The sequence below is a fragment of the Trichomycterus rosablanca genome, unplaced genomic scaffold (genome assembly GCF_030014385.1).
Source record: "Trichomycterus rosablanca isolate fTriRos1 unplaced genomic scaffold, fTriRos1.hap1 scaffold_41, whole genome shotgun sequence".
Lineage (NCBI taxonomy): Eukaryota > Metazoa > Chordata > Actinopteri > Siluriformes > Trichomycteridae > Trichomycterus > Trichomycterus rosablanca.
In genome coordinates, this window is record NW_026947238.1 from 153,003 (window position 1) to 171,754 (window position 18,752).

General features: G+C 40.6%; 1 protein-coding gene across 1 annotated transcript; it reads right to left on the reverse strand.

The window, feature by feature from the left end:
* Positions 1 to 876: 876 nt before the first annotated feature.
* On the reverse strand, positions 877 to 4,776 carry LOC134308108 (uncharacterized). Its single transcript, XM_062990645.1, has 3 exons — positions 4,499 to 4,776; positions 3,085 to 3,314; positions 877 to 1,165 (listed from the first exon to the last, which is right to left on the reverse strand). The coding sequence occupies exons 2-3, from the start codon at positions 3,312 to 3,314 to the stop codon at positions 1,117 to 1,119; spliced, it is 279 nt and encodes a 92-aa protein (XP_062846715.1). The 5' UTR covers positions 4,499 to 4,776; the 3' UTR covers positions 877 to 1,116.
* Between the last annotated feature and the right edge of the window lie 13,976 nt (positions 4,777 to 18,752).

Below are 18,752 nucleotides of genomic sequence, written 5' to 3' on the forward strand. Positions count from 1 at the left end.
TGGTTATTTAAGTGTAATATAAACAAATCTATACAAAAATCCTTCAAAATCAACCTAAAAAAACTCTCAATTTTTATTTCATACATAAATACTTACATTTTTAACACATTTCTGTGCAATTTAGAGAAAAATATAGAGTATATGAAATGTTTGCAATTTTGTGAGCCATTTGTCAAGAAAATAATTTTGAATCTATCATCTTCTATTCAAAAGTTATGATCAATTTAGCAGAAGGTGTCATTTAGCAATTTAGAATGTTCGTGTAGCTCCTTTTTTACCTCACATTTTACCAATGTCAGCATACACTATAAACCAATGAAAGTGTACTTTTATGAAAGAAAACCCTGCATATACACACACCATTATAACCAGGAGAATCAGTTCTTTAAAATTATATGAAACACAATGTTTTTCAAGTGTAATATAATAAATGTTTACAAAAAACCTTCAAAATCAACCTAAAAAAATCTCTCGTTTTTTATTTAATTCATAAATACTTACATTTTTAACACATTTCTGTGCAATATAGAGAACAATATAGAACATATGAAATGTTTGCAATTTTGTGAGCCATTTGTCAAGAAAATAATTTTGAATCTATCATCTTCTATTCAAAAGTTATGATCAATTTAGCAGAAGGTGTCATTTAGCAATTTAGAATGTTCGTGTAGCTCCTTTTTTACCTCACTTTTTACCAATGTCAGCATACACTATAAACCAATGAAAGTGTACTTTTTTCTTAATTATTACTAAATTGTCAACATCCATATTTTTTAAATAAGACAGCAGATAAAATGTATGACAAAATAAGCACTCTAACAACAGTGTATAGTTCAAAAACATTAAAGATTTTTATTAGAATTATATACACTTCTCATTCTATAAATAATTTCAAAACAACAATACAATATAGTTCAGCACTATTGAAGAACATCACTCCATAAAACAAACTCTCAAATAATCCAATTCAACAATACAAGAAAAAGCAATTATTTGTTCAGGATAATCATTGAACAATTCAGTAAACAGTTTTGAGGCAACAGGATATCAAATCTCATCTAAGCCATTTTGCCAAAAATTCACTACAAAATATTTAAGACAATGCACAATGGATAATTACCTCAAATTACCTCCTTCCAATGAACAATGCACACTGAACTTTGACCTGTGAAGAGAAAGAGAAACAAAGAACATATACACAAACACAGGGGTTGAGGAAGGATGAGAGGGACTGACAGTAGAAGACAGAAGCCCTGTGTAGGTCTAACTGCGAAACTCATCTCCTTCGCTAGAATGCCAAGACTGAAAACAGTTTCGATTGCCAACTAAACAAAATCTTCTACCTTGGCACTCTTTGTTTTATTTTATTTTTTGAATTTTTTGTAGCAAAGCCAGCAATTTCTTGATACTTGCTCTATCTGAGGAATGTGGGTGACGTAAAACGATGAGGAAGTGGTTGGAGCTACTGAAAGCTGAGATGGCAAAATTGAATAGACGAAAATGTCTGCAAGTTGGCGCGACAGATTTTCCCTAAAGTTTATCTGGCTGTAGCCTGCTGAACTAAACCCATAACGTGATGCTGGATTGGAATGATGCCAGTCCTGAAACAAAATGAAACTATTAACGACGGCTATGTCCACAAAATGGAAGAAAAGTGTTTTCCACCACTTTTGAGTTTTCTGAAGCAGACTGTATGTGTTTAACATTTGATCAGATCTGTCAACACCTCCCATGTGTTTATTGTAGTCCTTTACTACAGCTGGTTGACGGACTACTTTTCTGTCCCACGTGGCACCATTCTTTACCATCCTAGAAACCTCTGATGAATCATTAGCATTGTGGAAATTAGAGAGGCATGTAACTGCTCGCGTGTCCTTCCACTGAACAACTAAGACATTTCCATCAATTCTACACCACCTCATATCACCACGGTTAGCTTGCCGCTCCCATTTCTTGACATCTTTGAAATCCACTGGGAATTTCTTACGATTAATCCTACATGTCCCACAAGCATTGATTCCCCACTCCTTAAGTCGGACCATAACAGTTGGTGATGTATAGAAGTTGTCAAACCATACTGTGTGACTTTGATTTTTAAATGGCTGCACAAGGTCTTCGATCACTTTTATAGCTAAATCAGTTATGCGCCCATCAAGACTGCCTGTGTAAACATCAAAGTCTAAGGTATATCCCGAATTTGAAGTTGCAATGACCCACAATTTGAAACCCCTGCGAGTAGGTTTGCCCTTCATATACTGCTTGAATCCTGATCGACCTTTTGATTTGACCATTCTCTCGTCTATGCTCAGATTTTCATTAGCCTGGAAAAGCTGCTGACACTTGGTTTTGAGGTGGTCCATCAGGTAACGCAACTTCCTAAGACGATCAAGATTATTTTCTGTGGCAGGATCTACAACATGGAGGGCTGCCATCAATTCCTTGAAACGGTCACGGGACATGAATAACTTGGCCCATGAACCCTGAAGAGATTTGGTTCCCCAATATCTGTGAATGCTGTGCAGGGACGTGAAACCCATGTAAATAAGGAGCCCAAGAAACCGGTAGAATTCATCCGGGGTCACTTCTTCCCATGCCCCATGATGGTTCGCATAAGACGGCCTATTCAGTACAAGCTCCCACCCCTTAGAGTTTGTAAACTGGCAAATCTCGGCAACGATGGTGTACGTGAAAACCAACTTGAAGAAGTCTATTTCACGCAAGGTACTTGTGGCTGACCGTACAGCCCTATGCACACTTTCCAGATCTATGCCTACTGGACGAGAGGGATTAAATGGTATGGGCTTTGGTGCTTCTGTGTCTACATCAGCATAGGAAGGAAAGGATACAGAGTCAGGAAAGCGTTTCCGCTTCCTACCTGACATAGGACAAGAAAGACTAACCAAACCCATAAAAGAAAGCAAACATTAGTAAAAATCATAATCTCAGTTTGTACTCTTTTGTTAATTTTAACTTTTTGTTGGCAGCCCTGATTGTGTGTGTGGATGCAAATGTTGACATTTATTGTCAGCATATATGTACACACACACATTTACAAATACACACTATTGGAATACATGCATTTACCGATAGGAGGTTGTTGGTTGATCCCTCTGCTCATCTTGCTCCTCTTCATCCTCTTCTTCCCCTTCATCCAAGAGCTCCATGTCCATGAAGTCCTCCTCTTCAATGGTCATGCCTTCATGATCTTCATCGCTGTCATGTTCAGCAATAAGTCTAAGCTCGTCAGGGCCTAGCCGCCGTCTCCTCTTCAGAGACTCCATAAGGCATGAATATTGAGCCTTGTCTCCATCCATCTCAGAATAATAAAAGAAAGAGATTACAGTGAATAAAGGTGGTGACAGTGATGTTATTTTAAAAATAATTACATATATGTAGAATTCAATCACAAATACTCTATATGTTTTTGCCAGGGAAGCTAATGTCCACAGGCTCATGTTTAGAAGTAAACTCAAGTACACTGAACCAATACATATGACAAAAGTTTCTCAAATCTGGCACATGGTTTACACATAAAACAATAATTATCTAAGAGGAGCAATAAATACAAGACAAAACTTGATTTTATGGTTATATTTAAAATGTTGTAAATAGTCACAGACTGAAATGTTATGCACCTGTATGCTTTCAAAAAAAGCTTTCAAAAAAAGTTTGATACCATATTTTAGTCCCTTTCAAATATATCTTGCAATACATTAGAAAATTATGCAAATCTGACAGAAATATTTTATAGATAAAACTATATTTAGTAAGAATTACCACAGAAAAAAATATATTATGGTAAAAAAAGAAGTTATAAATTGCCCAGACTGACATATATGGTAGCATAGCATACTTTAGTCTCTCAAATAAATGCAGCAATTTTTTAGAAAATGATGCAAATTTGACAGAAATATTTTATAGATAAAATAATATTTCTCTTTCACCTTTATGCTTTCTGCCTCAGCTTACATGCTTTATGCTTTTCAGCCAGTCATGCTAAATGCATGCAATGCAAAATGTAATGCTATTATGAGCAAAGCTAAGGTGATTTCTAAGCAGACTTTAGACAGTATTGAAGTAAAACAAGTAAGCTATAACTGATTTCAAGATTACATGCATAAAATCTAACTTTGGCAGCCTTTTTAAACCACATGGCTGCAGTATGCAACAAACAGCCCGGTAGCTTAGCTTAGCTTAGTTCACTACTAATCACTTATTTGTGTAAAACTGCTGCATACTTTACAAACTACTAAACAAACGAGACTAAAAGGGTATCTGATAAACTCTCCACACGTATTTATTTCCATCTAGATGGACATAAAAAACATTACAATCGATTCAGAAAGGAGAGCAGAGCACCTGACTAAACTTAGAACGCAGCTCTCAAACTCACAAAGCGTAAACACTAATAATATTACAATTTGACCATTAAAGCTAAGTTTTCTGAGTAGAAATGAAAAGTAATAACACTAATAAACAGTTTTAAAATAAATCTTACCTTATTTCACTGACAGAATTTCTCTTTCTGTGTTGTTATCCAGTCGACTGTCTCAGCAGCGCTCCGTGTGAGGGCGGGGCGAATGAAAAAAATAAATTCTCCGCCTTCTCATTAAATATGCAAACCAGCCACGACACAAACCGCTTGACCAATGATATTGCCTTTTAGCCTGGGTTGTCAGCTACCTGGGGCAGTTTTCAGATTTACAATCAGTGATTGGACGGCGGAGATACAAGGCTTTAAGCCATCGAAATTATTGTTTCGAAATTTGAATGGGCCGGCTTTAAAGGGTTAAACATCATTATTAAACATAAATTCAATATGGGACGGCATTTACCCACGTGCTGCCTTTGTTCAACATGGCGCCGGCTAGGCTCCCTCCCTGACTCCTACTGAGGGGGGGGAGGCGGAGCCCTGGGCTTTTTAGCACACTTCATTGGCTCCACCAGCAGTAAAGGAGGAGGAGCCTAGCTGAGTTTAAAAAACCGGCGGACACAGAGGCTCGGTCTCTTTCTTTGGTGGTAGTGTTTCTAGACTGCAGGAGAAAGGAGCGCCGATCGGCTTAGCTCTGATATATATTCACAGATAATTTTTACACTTAATGAAGTGTTTTAAAGAGTACTTTCTGGACTTCCCGACTGCTTTCTTCAGGACCTCTCGACAAAAGATTCATCCTAACAAATGGTAGCAGAAGGATGGTTCGTAGAAACCTGAAGTAGCAGCAAATTAATTCAGCTGACTGAGCTAAAGACCGAGATTCCGAGGACCTTTTGTACTCAGTACAAGGCGCGCCTATACAAGGTAAACAGATGTTCTCTGTATATATATTAGCTGCATTTATTATTTAGCGTATTGAGTGTGAAAGTGAATCTCAGAATCCGTAAGTGTCTGATTAAATTACTAAAGTATCATTAGATAGTTTAAAACTGTGAATATATGTTGGAGCTAAAATGTATGTTTCCTGATTGCTGAGTCTGAACCAGACCGGTCTAATAAATGGTAAAGGGCGCCATTGTTATTGGAGTGAAAGGAAAGTCTGTCTGTTATGGTAGCGGGACTCGACTAATTCGATTGTAATAAACCTTTAAAGAATCTGTCTGTTATGGTAGCGGGATTCGATTAAGAAGTTTGTTCTAAATTCTAACTAATTTGTCTGTTATGGAAGCGGAATTCGTAATTAGTGTGGGAAGTCTTGAAAGAATCTGTCGGTGCTGGGAACGGGATTTGATCAATAAGATTATTCTAAATTCGGACTTGACTGTTATGAGAGCGGAGTTCGGTTAATTAGACTACTTTAAATTCTAAATTCGGTTCGAAAATAGTACATCGGGAGTTTGTTTGTCAGTGTTTCTGTGTGTATTTGTATGTAACCTTTTGTTTGTCCGCCATCTTGCACACGTGTGCTTTTCTGTCTATCCGCCATTTTGGTTCTGGGAGTGCAGCGGGGTATCCTTTGTCCGCCGGCGCCATTTTAGCTCTGGGAGCGCAGTGTGTTCTTTTGTTCGTCGGCGCCATTTTGGCTCTATGTGCGCAGCTTGCCGTATCTCTTGTCCAGCGGCCGTTTTGTCTTTGTATGCCTGGATTGGGTAAGTGCTGCAGTTAATTTTATAATTTAATGTAATTTTATACTCTTAAGATAACTGAGTTAAGATGAAGTATTTGTTATGGTACCTTATTAAGTGTGTTTTAATGTGGGTGGCATCTGAAAGAATCCAGTGAGTTTTGCGACAGGGAGTCGAGTCTTTTGTCTCGGTTCCTTTTGAAGAGCCGCGTATTTACATGGCGACTCCCGGAAGAGTCGGTTCCTTTGTTTCGGTTAGAAGAGCCGGTTCATAGATTTGAATCATTTTACGACACATCGCTAGTGGTTATACAGTTTGAAAAAGTTTTATGTCATTTGAAATGACGCATTACACATCCCTAACTGTTTTAATTGTTGCATCAACATGTTTCTTCTATTGCATTTGAGTTAAGGACAACGTTTCTTCTATTGCATTTGAATTAAATACTACTGTTGTGAGGTTTGTATCCACTCCTGTTTACATTACACAGAGGAGACCCCCTGCTGTTTACTCGGTGAGTACATTTTAAATGAGTTACTTTCTACTTTTTGCTTGAGTGGATTTTCAGAGTAGTAACTTTACTCGTAATTAGGTGGAGATTCATTAAGGTAATAGTACTTTTGCTTGAATACACTTTTTGGTACTCTTTCCACCTCTGATTAAGACATGTGTTGATATATTGGATTATATACTGTCAAAGCTTGTGTTTATTTGAGAGTGATGTCGTGTTTTTCTCTGTGTACAAATGCTGAATACAAGTAAAAGGTAAAAGCTAATATGTTACTGTTTCTAAAATATTGTGTAGTTGTAAAGAGTGAGATTTCATAGCCCTATAAATCTTATGAGGTGTGATCATTTGTTTGCCTCTTGAATTAAATTGGAAATAATGCCTGAAGGTACCACTATTTCTGTAAAAGACAGGGACTCTGATCCCTTCTGGATTTGTGCAGAATTTTCTTTCTGTCTTTGTCTGCTACAGAAATATCCGTAGTTATACTAAGTGATCTTGAGGGTTATACTTATCTAACTCGGTTAGTGCCAAATTATGTTCTATAACTGAAAGGAAAACATCTCACGTATCAAGTTAATGATTGTATAAATACTACAGTGTACTTCTAAAATTGAACATTATTATCAAATGCTGTAATATACTTAATCCTACCACTTTTTACTAATTGCAGGAGATGGTGAACATCATGACTGTATTACTCTATTGAACTAACTTTAAAATTCTGTGCTTTCCAACAGGATAAACACATTTAGAAGGTTCTGATTGTGTGTCTCCTGATGTTTGGAGATGTCCAGTGGGCAAACCATGTCTTACTAAAATACTATACCATACCAAATTGACCCATGAGTAGAACCATGTGTCAAACAGGGGGACACAATAAAACAATCTATGCAAATCTAGATAATAAAAATGCAGATTTAATGCTTGGTTGCCGTCAATTTCTTAATTATTTTTGTTTCAGTTGCCCACATCTGGTGGAAAGAGGTTAAGAGGGGTCGGTCTCTGCATATGCGGAGTCTCCACACTGATCTCGTTTAGGTTTATTTAATATTTTATTTTCAAGATTTGATTGTAAAATTTGAAAAAAGGGGGGAGTATAATGGCAGGAATGAGAGTTTAGGTTTAAATATGGCAGGAGTACTATGGCAGGAATAAGAATTTATGTTTAATATGCTGCTTTGTGTATTAAATCCCGTGATACATTGTGCTGGGGCAGCTGGACTGGCAGACCTACGGATACGCATGCAGATTCAGGGACGCCTGGTGAAGGTAATCTTCAGCCTTACCTCCTGTGTAGAGAAAAGGGAGTTGTAGCAATCTGTAGTATCTCTCAGCGCTGCTTCTTGCTTGGACTCAGGTGAGATTAACCTTTTGCGACCCTGCGGTCACATATGAGGACATTACATTTTGGTTTTGTTATGCCTTATTCCTTGATCTGCTAAACTTCGATCGATTGTCCCCATTAGTGGACACTTTTGTCTGCCAGCTAGTGGTAGCAAAAGTACTAGAACACTAATAAAGTTTGTTTGTTTCTTTATTAAGATTTTGACATTGTTTTGCACTTTGGTTACATTTATGACAGAAACGGTGGTTGCTCATTGCACAAGATTCAGGTTATATCAGGCACAGTCGTGGACGGTTCAGTGTCTCTGGTTCGCCTCACTTGCATGTCTTTGGACTGTGGGAGGAAACCGGAGCACCCGGGGAAAACCCACACGACAACATGCGGGCTCCGCGGAGGGGGAACCTTCTTGCTGTGACAGTGTGCGACAGTGCTGCCCACTGAGCCAGCCCAACTAATAAGGTTAAAAACAAAAGGAATAGGAAAAATGCATTGAAAAAAAAAAAAATCAAAGCTCGGGTCTCAGGAGATTAAATATAATTGCTTACACGGACTCCGGTAAGATTCAATTTAATTGGTAATATTTTTTGGAAATGGTTAATTGGCAATTGTTAATATTTGATGCTTGTGTTGTATCCGATGAATCTTTTCTAGCTAATTGATCAGGTCAACTCACTCATTTTATATTATGTAGTTTATTGAAGAAGTTAGATTGGTTCAATGTGGTGCAGTAAACCTTGTGGCAATACTATGCATGATCATAGATGAGTGCAGTTTAAAGATTGAGGGAACAGTGAAGAAAATAACTTGGTAGGTGAGAAGTATCGAATAGTCTAGTAGACAGTTAACTAAGTGGAACTATTTAAGTAGAGTTTAATGTGATTCAAGAAAGCCAAAGTGGATCAAAGCGCTGGTGATAATGAGCATGAGGGATTGGCTGACTAGGAGCAGGAGATGGTCATGTGAGAGTCTGTTGGATTGTGGGAAATGGAGTCTGTATTGTTAGAAGCAGGAGGTGTGTTAGTACCAGTGACCAAAAGTTGGGGTAAAAATCTGAATGAATAAATAATATAAGTCAGGGGTTTGTAGGACTGGTGGAAGTTGATATAGCAGAGCTGTTGTTATTTTAAGTATGGCAGAGTAAATAATAAATAGTGGATTGGTGATTTTGTATTGGGAAAAATGTGATTTAGAAAATCTGAAGGCTCTCTAGCATGCGGCGATGATGAAGTAGAATAAGTGTAGAAAATGTTAGATGTAATGTGTATGCACCTTCTGCTCTGATCAGTTTGAACTGTTTGAAGTGGAATTTTATATAGCAGGAAGGGTTAATGCAGTATGAGAGACAAATAATGAAGTATATGTTTGTTTCCATAGGACCATTGTCGGTCGCTGTGAAGTAATTGTTTGTTTCCAGGGGATCACTGTCGATTGCCCTGAAGTATATGTTTGTTTCCATAGGACCATTGTCGGTCACGGTGAAGTGACTGTTTGTTTTCATGGGATCACTGTCGATTGCCCTGAAGTATATGTTTGTTTCCATAGGGCCATTGTCGGTCGCGGTGAAGTAATTGTTTGTTTCCAGTAGACACTATAGTTGTACTGAGGTTTACGTTCTTTTGTCTGAGTTGTGTTTGGACAACCGAGTGAGTTGTGCCAGTGAATGTTAAAAGAATACTCGTATTCTTCGACTAGGCAGGAATCTTCTGTTCTAGGGTGTGTCTCGTTAAAACCTATCAGTTTATCTTTTTCTTAATACGTGTTACAGATTTTGCTCGAAAGGTTGTTTAAAGCGGTCTAAAATGTCTAATTTAACACATAGAGAACTGAAACAAGTAGTTGTTAAGCGACTGGTGGAAACTTCCTCTGTCAAAGAAAAGGCGAAAACAGGTGATAAAGTTGAGGAACTGAGTTGGACAGAGGTTGGTCTCTATCCACTGGAAACTAAAGCCCCACCTGGTTCTGAACAACGTATTAAAAATTTTCTAAATTTATCTAAAACATAAAGTTGACAAATGTAAAAGGGAATTGGAAGGTGCTCCTGCAGTAAAGAAATTGAGCGTGGAAAAGCCCTTAGCAAAAGTCGTATGCGCAGCTGCAAAACCTAATTTGGCCACACATCCAGTAACTTCAGGAAATTGGACATGCCTACTCTCATTGTTCAATGAGATTGAGCCAGTAGGGTGTGAGAATTTATCCATGTCTCACCCACTAACTCAGGAACCAACCCCAACCAACATCAAAGCTTATAAAGGCAATTACACCTGTTTCAGGAGCAACAAACCAGGACCGATAAACAGGGGACATTTTTCAGAAGGTTGGTGTAAGAAAACCATTATCCTGGATAGTGATGGGAATTATACAGGCAGCCAGCTGAATGCACAAAAATTCAGTAGGGCGGATTTAGTATGGTTGTGTGGAGATATGAGAATCCGGCGAAGATTGCATGGGGATTGGTCTGGGGAGTGTGCGTTGGTCTTTCTGATTATGCCTTTCAGAATTTACAAGCAGCACGGAGTGGAGGATGCCGCGGACGTCCTGACCAATCACCACAGCCATCGAAGAGACACCCGAGAGGTCAAACCTGGCGGATCCTTTGACAAGACCGTGTGGATTGATGGTATAGGGGTCCCAAGGGGGGTCCCAGATGAATTTAAGGCTAGGAACCAGATTGATGCAGGGTTTGAAAGTGCACTCTTTTGGTGGGTGACTATCAATAAGAATGTAGACTGGATAAACTATCTCTATTACAATCAGCAGAGATTTGTTAATTTCAGTGTTCAGGCCATTGAGGGACTGAGAGACCAGCTAGACCAGACTTCACTTATGACCTTACAGAATAGAATGGCATTAGACATGTTGTTAGCAGAGAAAGGTGGAGTTTGCCAGATTGTGGGGTCATCGTGTTGCACCTTCATCCCTAATAATACTGCACCCGATGGTAGTGTGACACGAGCTTTGGAAGGATTAAGGGCTTTGTCACGAGAATGGAAGGAAAATTCAGGGATAAACAATGAATGGGTCAAGTGACTAGAAAAGATATTTGGACCATGGGAGGGAGTTATTACGAGTTTAGTGATGTCAGTATGAGAGTGTGGGATTGGCAATTTTAGTGGTGTGTCGGGATCAGATTGGATCCAGGATCGGGAGAATTCGAAATCTGCCAGACTCAAAAGGGTACCCGACTAAAAGATAAGGGCGATTTGAGTCCTCATTTAGATGCAATCAAATATTTAGTTCTGAGTCTGGTATGTTGAGAATTCTCTTGTAGATAATTAGAAATAATTACTGATAAATGTTAAGACGTGGTTCCTCTTTCACTGACAAAGGTATGGTGGGCATGCCTTGACTCCTGGTGAGTCTAAAGGATCCGGTGTGGTTAGAGTCCATGCCAGTTTGGTTAGAGTCCAAACTCAAAGCCTGGTACCAGGTCAGTTGGTTCGAGTCCAACTGTGAAAGCCTGAACGGGTTCAGGTCGGTTGGTTAAAGTCCAATCGTTTGTGTGGTAAGTTATTTTCTGGTCCGTGTCGAGCAGTCGGTCCTGAAAACCAATATAGCAATTGCTTTGTGAAATAATCAGTGGAATTGATTAAGTTTCCTATTACATGGTTAGCAATTGGTTAGTAAAGTCAGTGAGGCTAGAACTGGTCAGGGAAACTACTTACCGGGGTCTTGGTGATGTCAGTATGTGTAGGATTGGTAATTTTAGTGATATGTTATTGTTATGGTATCCCGTGCATCAGGGTATTAATAGAAAAATTTGTGATAGAAGTAGTGTGTAGAGGAAGCAGAGGGGGGCAGGATACACCAGTTATCCAGATGATGTTGGCTGATTTGTCTAGATATCATGTAGATGATGATGAGGAGAATACCCTTGAAGGTGGGCCGGAAGACCCACTTCGAGCGGCATAAGTGCTACTAACTCTGCTTAATTAAAGGTAAAACCGTCCAGAGAAAATGAGGAGAGAAGACCAGCACTACGGATCATACACCGAGAGGAAGGAAGGAGACTTGGAAGGACTGGCAGAGGTAGACTTCATGGGAATTGGAAGACCCACTCCGAGAGACAGAAGTGACACCAACTGGACCTGCCTACAGGGAACAAACCACAGCAGAAAGCCCGACAAAACCGACTATGCGGAAGAAGAGTCCAGAGGAGCCACCGGAACAAGAAGAATAGAAAGGATTTGGTTAGACTAGGAGGGAAAAACATAAACATATAGTTCGCAGACACGCAGATCATCCTTGAAAACACTAGTTAAGTACAACACACATAGTTTAGCTACAAAACGCAAGGGGTTAGCTCAGGATTGTGTACGATGTATATATGTTTGGTGCTCTGCTATTTTTAGAAAATATATTCTCTGTGTTTCATCGTTTAAATGTTTGTGCCGCTGCGGAAACAGGTAAGACCGACAGGGTAGAATCCATGGGACAGTAGGAGCCATGCAGAGAAACAGGAGCTATGGGCCCCTTCTGAATATCTGCAGTTCCGTCCGGTGGAGGACAACCTGAACGGACTTCCTGTGGAAGCTACGCACCCATTGTTTTTATTTTTTCTTCTCTTTTTGATTTCCTATTTTTTTAAATTACTTTATTTTGATTTCCTGTTATTATTATTTTTGTTGTTTGTTTGTTTGTTTGTTTTAGGGTTAGGAGCTGTTGCGATAGGTAAGGTTCCTTTAGTCTAACTGGTAGCCTTTTTATTTTTAGATACCTTTTATTGTAAAAATTCAGCCCAGTGGCCATGTAGTCAGAAGGGGTTAAATTGGGGGGGTTGCTGACGTCTATCCTCTTCTCCTGGAATCTAGAAACACCTAACCTATAGTTAAAAGTTAATGTGAAAGCATTAAGATGCTTTCAAGGGGGGATGTTAGGTTTTTCTGGAACATAACATCATTATTAAACATAAATTCAATATGGGACGGCATTTACCCACGTGCTGCCTTTGTTCAACATGGCGCCGGCTAGGCTCCCTCCCTGACTCCTACTGAGGGGGGGGAGGCGGAGCCCTGGGCTTTTTAGCACACTTCATTGGCTCCACCAGCAGTAAAGGAGGAGGAGCCTAGCTGAGTTTAAAAAAACGGCGGACACAGAGGCTCGGTCTCTTTCTTTGGTGGTTGTGTTTCTAGACTGCAGGAGAAAGGAGCGCCGATCGGCTTAGCTCTGATATATATTCACAGATCATTTTTACACTTAATAAAGTGTTTTAAAGAGTACTTTCTGGACTTCCCGACTGCTTTCTTCAGGACCTCTCGACAAAAGATTCATCCTAACAATAGTGAAGATAAACCGGAGCAGCGCGCGTGTGTGTGTGTGTGTGTGTGTGTGTGCCCTTAGAAGAGACGCTTTGTTCACAGTATTGCTATAAGTGATTCATTGATTCACGAGTCGAGTCATTTTTGGCTAAGCGTAAGTTTCTCTTCTCAGATATCTCTCCGTGTTTACTGTTATTAATTAATTAATGTCATGGTTTTAAATAAACACCAGCTACTACAGAACATTCTGTGTGACTCTCTTACATTAAAAAGCTTAAGGTGCAGAATTCGTACAAAGTATCAAGTCAATCAAAGTTCAATCTGCATGAGCTCAGACACATTTCTTCTGCATGTAAGAATTCTACTTACAATAGGGCAGTAATAAAGACACACAAAATCCACTAGAACTAGTTGCATGTATAATCAATAATACCCAACAATTTCCCCCCTTAATTGTCTCTTTAGGACAATTACAAATCAGATGAATGCATAGAAATACACTTTTCCTAATATAATATGAAAATTAAAAGATTAAGCTAAATAATAGTGCTGTTCAGCTTCCCGTTATGCGGAAACCGGGCTAAAAAGCACTCAGTGACTATGAAACAAAAGCCCGAATAAAAACAACCTAAGCTACAGTAGTATATGAGGATAATCATAAGAATGAAACATAAAATAGAACGGGAGAACGATGGGCATTATCCAACTGTGGAGTAGTCAGGTCCTCGCAACCCGGATTTGTCCGATGAGATACAATCGCTATTTTCACCACTCTGGACACAGTGAGAGGGATTAACAAAAAAACAACAAAATAGTACACAGGGTTAAGCAATAATTTTATTTTTATTTTTTTACCTCCACTTCAAACTTCCTCCAATTCAACTTCTTCTTCATTTTCAATGTCTTGTGGCCCTAACAAAGGAGTATGCTGTTGGAAAAACTGGGACTTCGGGTCTCCCCCCTTGGAGAGAGCAGTCTCAATTAGCCTAGTGAGAAGAGTTCTTATACACGGAATACAGCAACAGCCACACATCACGAGCAGAGCCAAAGCACAGCAAATTGAGGTCATTATGCTTAAAAATAAGGCTTTGTACTGACCAAACATTTTGGTCATCCAAGTGTTAAATGGATTCTCAATACCACTATTTTCAGCTAATTCATTACTTAAGGAGGTCAGACCCTCAAGAGCCCTAGTTATTGTCCCATCAGGGGCTGTATTGTTAGGAATAAATGTGCAAGACTGTTCCCCAAACATCTTACACACACCGCCCTTTTCAGCTAATAGGAAATCTAAAGCTATCCTATTTTGCCATGCCATTAAGCTAGTTTTATCCAGTTGTTCATGAATTCCTTTGACTGCATCCCTTGTATAATTGACAAAACGTTGCTGGTTATAGTAAATGTAATTTATCCAATCCACATTTTTGTTAATAGTGGACCACCAAAACAACAAACTTTCAAAGCCGGCTGCGACTTGATCCCTTGCTTTAAACTCATCAGGGACCCCCCGGGGTACTCCGATATAATCGACATAAACTTTTGGATCAAAAGAGCCTGATGGGCCCGCTACTGTTCGCTTAACTCGGCCATGTGTGTTCGTGTCCTTCCCCACTGGCTCCCCACCCAGCGGAAGCACATAAAGTGACATCACTAGTTGTACTAAAGCACAAATCCCCCTCCAATTCTTAGGAAGCTTAGATCTTAAGACTTTAAGATCACACAGCCACCATACATCCGCACGGGAAATGCTCTGATCGCTGAACCACTCGGACTTGAACCCGTCTGAGTTGTTTTCGGCGTCCACAGTGTCTCCACACCATTTCAGCCGACCCACCTCAACGGTCCCCGAGTTCCTAGCGAAACAGGTATAGTTCCCTTTGTAGGGCATGTATGCTGGGGGTACCACCCTCTGCTTCACTTCTGGGAACAGGTAGTGCACAGTGGTGCAGTTCCCATAGCCTGGAGAGCCACTGAACAAGGAGACCACACATTTTAGACCTTCTAGATCATTATGTCGATTTAATGGGAAAGGTGCAGTACCCAGGTGTGGCCTAGCTGAGGAGCAAGCATAACAATTAGTCTTACCAGCAGCACGAGCAGTGTACATGATCCAATTTAACCACTGATTTTCATCCTCAAAACCTGTCTCTACTGAGAATGTGTCCTTTAGGTCAGTTATGTTTATGGTCTTTATCAGTGCAGGCATTTCCGTGGGAGGTCCAGTCACAACACTACTGTTGTCTGGGATGACAATGGTTGGCTTAGGTTTTAATCACTGTCAGCTTAAACACCCCCAGGTTATCAGAGCCCGACTGATAGGATCCTAATATCAAGTATCTACTGTCGAGTAATTTTGGATTAAGTATTATTAAAGTTAATGGGTTGCAATTCCCATTCTCACATGGATGTTTGGCATTGGCTTTCCTAAGGGTTAGCCTATTCCCAAAATCTATTCTCCCTGTTTGACCAGCGTGCTCTGTTCCGACATAACCTGCATATGGCCATCTAACAGGACCAGTGTTAGCGAACACTGCACGCCAGTCTGTGCAGCTACAATGTTTGGTTGCCGCTCTACTTATTTTCATAAATTTTCCTTTCATTGTGAAGGCACTATTCTTACTACATCCATAGTTGGTGTTACACAAATACTTTTCGGACTTTGCTAATTTGCTTTGAGCATAACCTTTACAGTCTGAGATCTTACATAAATCAAACCTAGCCACACAAACTTCACCTTCAGTACATGTAATGGTTGGGGGACCACTGTTCACACTGCGGGAGGCTCTATGAGTAGTCTGGTTACTGTGGGATTCTGCTGTGGCTAGGAAGATAATGGACAGAACAACAGCAATTATTATGGACAGCACACACATTGTTATTTTCATGGAAGCACATCCTAGTCTCCTAAAAGCTTGGATGGTCACATCAGACGGAGGGTTAAAAGGCTTTTTTTTTTTTTTTTATAAGTTGTACCTTCGGCAGGTTTGAAGTGTATATTATTGGGTAGGTATCAGTCTTCCACCCTCTAATAGACAGTGGAAATGCACTTATGCGTTTTATGAATCAGATTCTACAGCTTTGGTCACACTGTCTGCCAAATCTTTTCTAACTTCCTGCAATGAGTGGGAAGGTGCTGTAGCGGGTACACAATGTGTTAGGTGGTGCCAAACTGCCCCTTTTTTACCTTTTATTTTGACGGTGTGGGTTGTTATCTCAGTGACTTCCCACGGACCCGACCACCTGGGCTCAGACCACTTTCTCTTGTGGACTTTCACCCGTACCCAGTCGCCAGGCTTGACAGTTTTGAACTCCAGCCACTCGCCGTCGTCTGCTGGTGGTTCCGGAGGGGGCTCACTCCGCTGGACCTGTGTAGACAAAGATTGAGTAAGATTTGTTAAAGCTCGCATGTACTCATCTTCCTCTGTTTGCCAAAGATCCAAAGCTGGCCCTATAACGTTGTCTCTACCGGGCCCTGGCATTCGTCTCCCCGTTAACAACTCATGTGGGGACAAATGCGTTTTCTCCCGTTCAGCTGATCTCATGGACATAAGGGCAAGCGGTAGTGCATCTACCCATGTAAGTTTTCCCCCATGACAGACCTTTGCGATCTTGCTTTTTAATGTCTGGTTTGCCCTTTCCACTAGTCCCTGGGAGCTGGGGTGATAAACAGCTCCAAACTTGTGCACAATTCCCAAGTGTTCCTTCACTTCCCTCAAGTGTTTGCTTGTGAAATGTGTGCCATTATCAGACCTGATCAGTTTAGGTACTCCATAGCGTGGAATGAGCTCATTCTTGAGCCATTTTACCACAGTTTTAGCATCCTCTCGTCTAGAGGGTATTGCTTCCACCCATCTGGTGTATCTGTCAACCATTACCAGAATGTACCTAAACCCCCTTACTACCTTATCAGGTCCCATGTCTGTGAAATCAATTCAAATCTCCTTGAAAGGTGCGTCTGGAACTGGAAAATGTCCCATGGGCCTCTTAAAGGGCCGCTTGATGTTAAATTCTGAACAAGTGGGGCATTCTTCCACGTAATTTTCCACCATTGCCATCAAATAGGGGTGCCACCAGTGTAATGCCACTTTTCCTTCATGGTACGCCTGGCTCCCACGTGGGTGGGTCCATGGGCTTGTCTAATTAGCAGGGTGCATAGCTCTGCTGGAGCCACAAGCCTCCCATCTAATGATCTCCAGATTCCATCTCTTTCTACTGCTTCCCTAGCTAACCACTGGTTTTTCTCATAGGCACCACTGTTCTGTTGCATCTCACGCACGTTATCAAGTGATAAGTCAGGTACTCTTACGTCAGCCCTTACAGTCATTTGTACAGTGTAACCTCCTGCCTTTTTAGCTGCAGCGTCTGCTGCGTTGTTTCCCAGTCCCTCCAAGTCACTTGTCTTAGAGTGCCCTTTGCACTTAATTACCGCTACTAGTTTGGGCAACAGAGCAGCACTTAACAAAGCTTTCAGGGCTTCTGCATGTTTTACAGGAGTGTTTTGAGAGGTCACAAATCCTCTCCTCATCCACTGCAGTCCATCCACATGGACTGCGCAGTGGGCATAAGCAGAGTCTGTGTAAACATTTAGGACCCTGTCCTTTCCTAATTCTAGGGCTTTTGTAAGTGCTACTATCTCAGCAAGTTGGGCTGACGCTGGCTGGGGTATGATTTCTGCTACTCTAGTGACAAAGCCTTTCCCCTGTTGTTCGACAACAGCAAATGAGGCCACATTCCCCTCTTCCCCTCTATAACAACAACCATCACAAAAAAGTACCACTTCAGGATTTTCTAAAGGGTCACTACCCAGGTCTTCCCTGAGTCTCAGGTCTCTCTGGGCCACAAACTCACAGTCATGTGGTTCCTAGTCAGTGTGCGGTAGTTGTTTTGCCATATTCACCGTGTTTTTGTGTGTGAATGTGATGTGTGGTTGTGTCAGTGTATCGCTGATCCTCATTTTTCTAGTAGGTGAAAGGGTGAATGCTGTAGAAGTAAGAAAGGCAACAACACCATGGTTTGTGTTGATCACTAGAGGGTGACACATGACTAAATGAGCACTTTTGTCAACAGCCTTGGCCAAGGCAGCAATCTGTCTAGTGCAATGTGCTTGGCCCTGTTCCATTACATCTAGTTTTGAGCTGTAGTACATGAGAATCTGGCTATTACGTTCCCTCCCCCCTTTCTGAAAGAGAACGGCATTGATTATACCGTTCCTTTCAGAAACATCTAGGAAAAATGGTTTTTCATAATCTGGGGCCTGTAAATGTTCAGCATACGCCAAGGCTTGCTTTAAGTCAATGAAGGCTTTTTCGACGTCAATAGTCCAGATTAGTTTTGCTTTAAGGTTCCTATGGCCTACCTCGGCTAGACAGTCCCTTAGGGGTTGTGTCAAACCCACATAGTCGAAAATGAAATGACGACTGTAGCCTGTCAGACCCAAAAAAGCCAGTAAGTCTTGCACTGTGCTGGGTTTACCATGGTGTAGGATAGATTGTCGCTGTGTGACTGTCAGAGTATGGCCATTAGCAGAAATCTGGCGTCCCAGGAAGGTCACTACTGGCCTGGCAACCTGCAATTTGTCTTG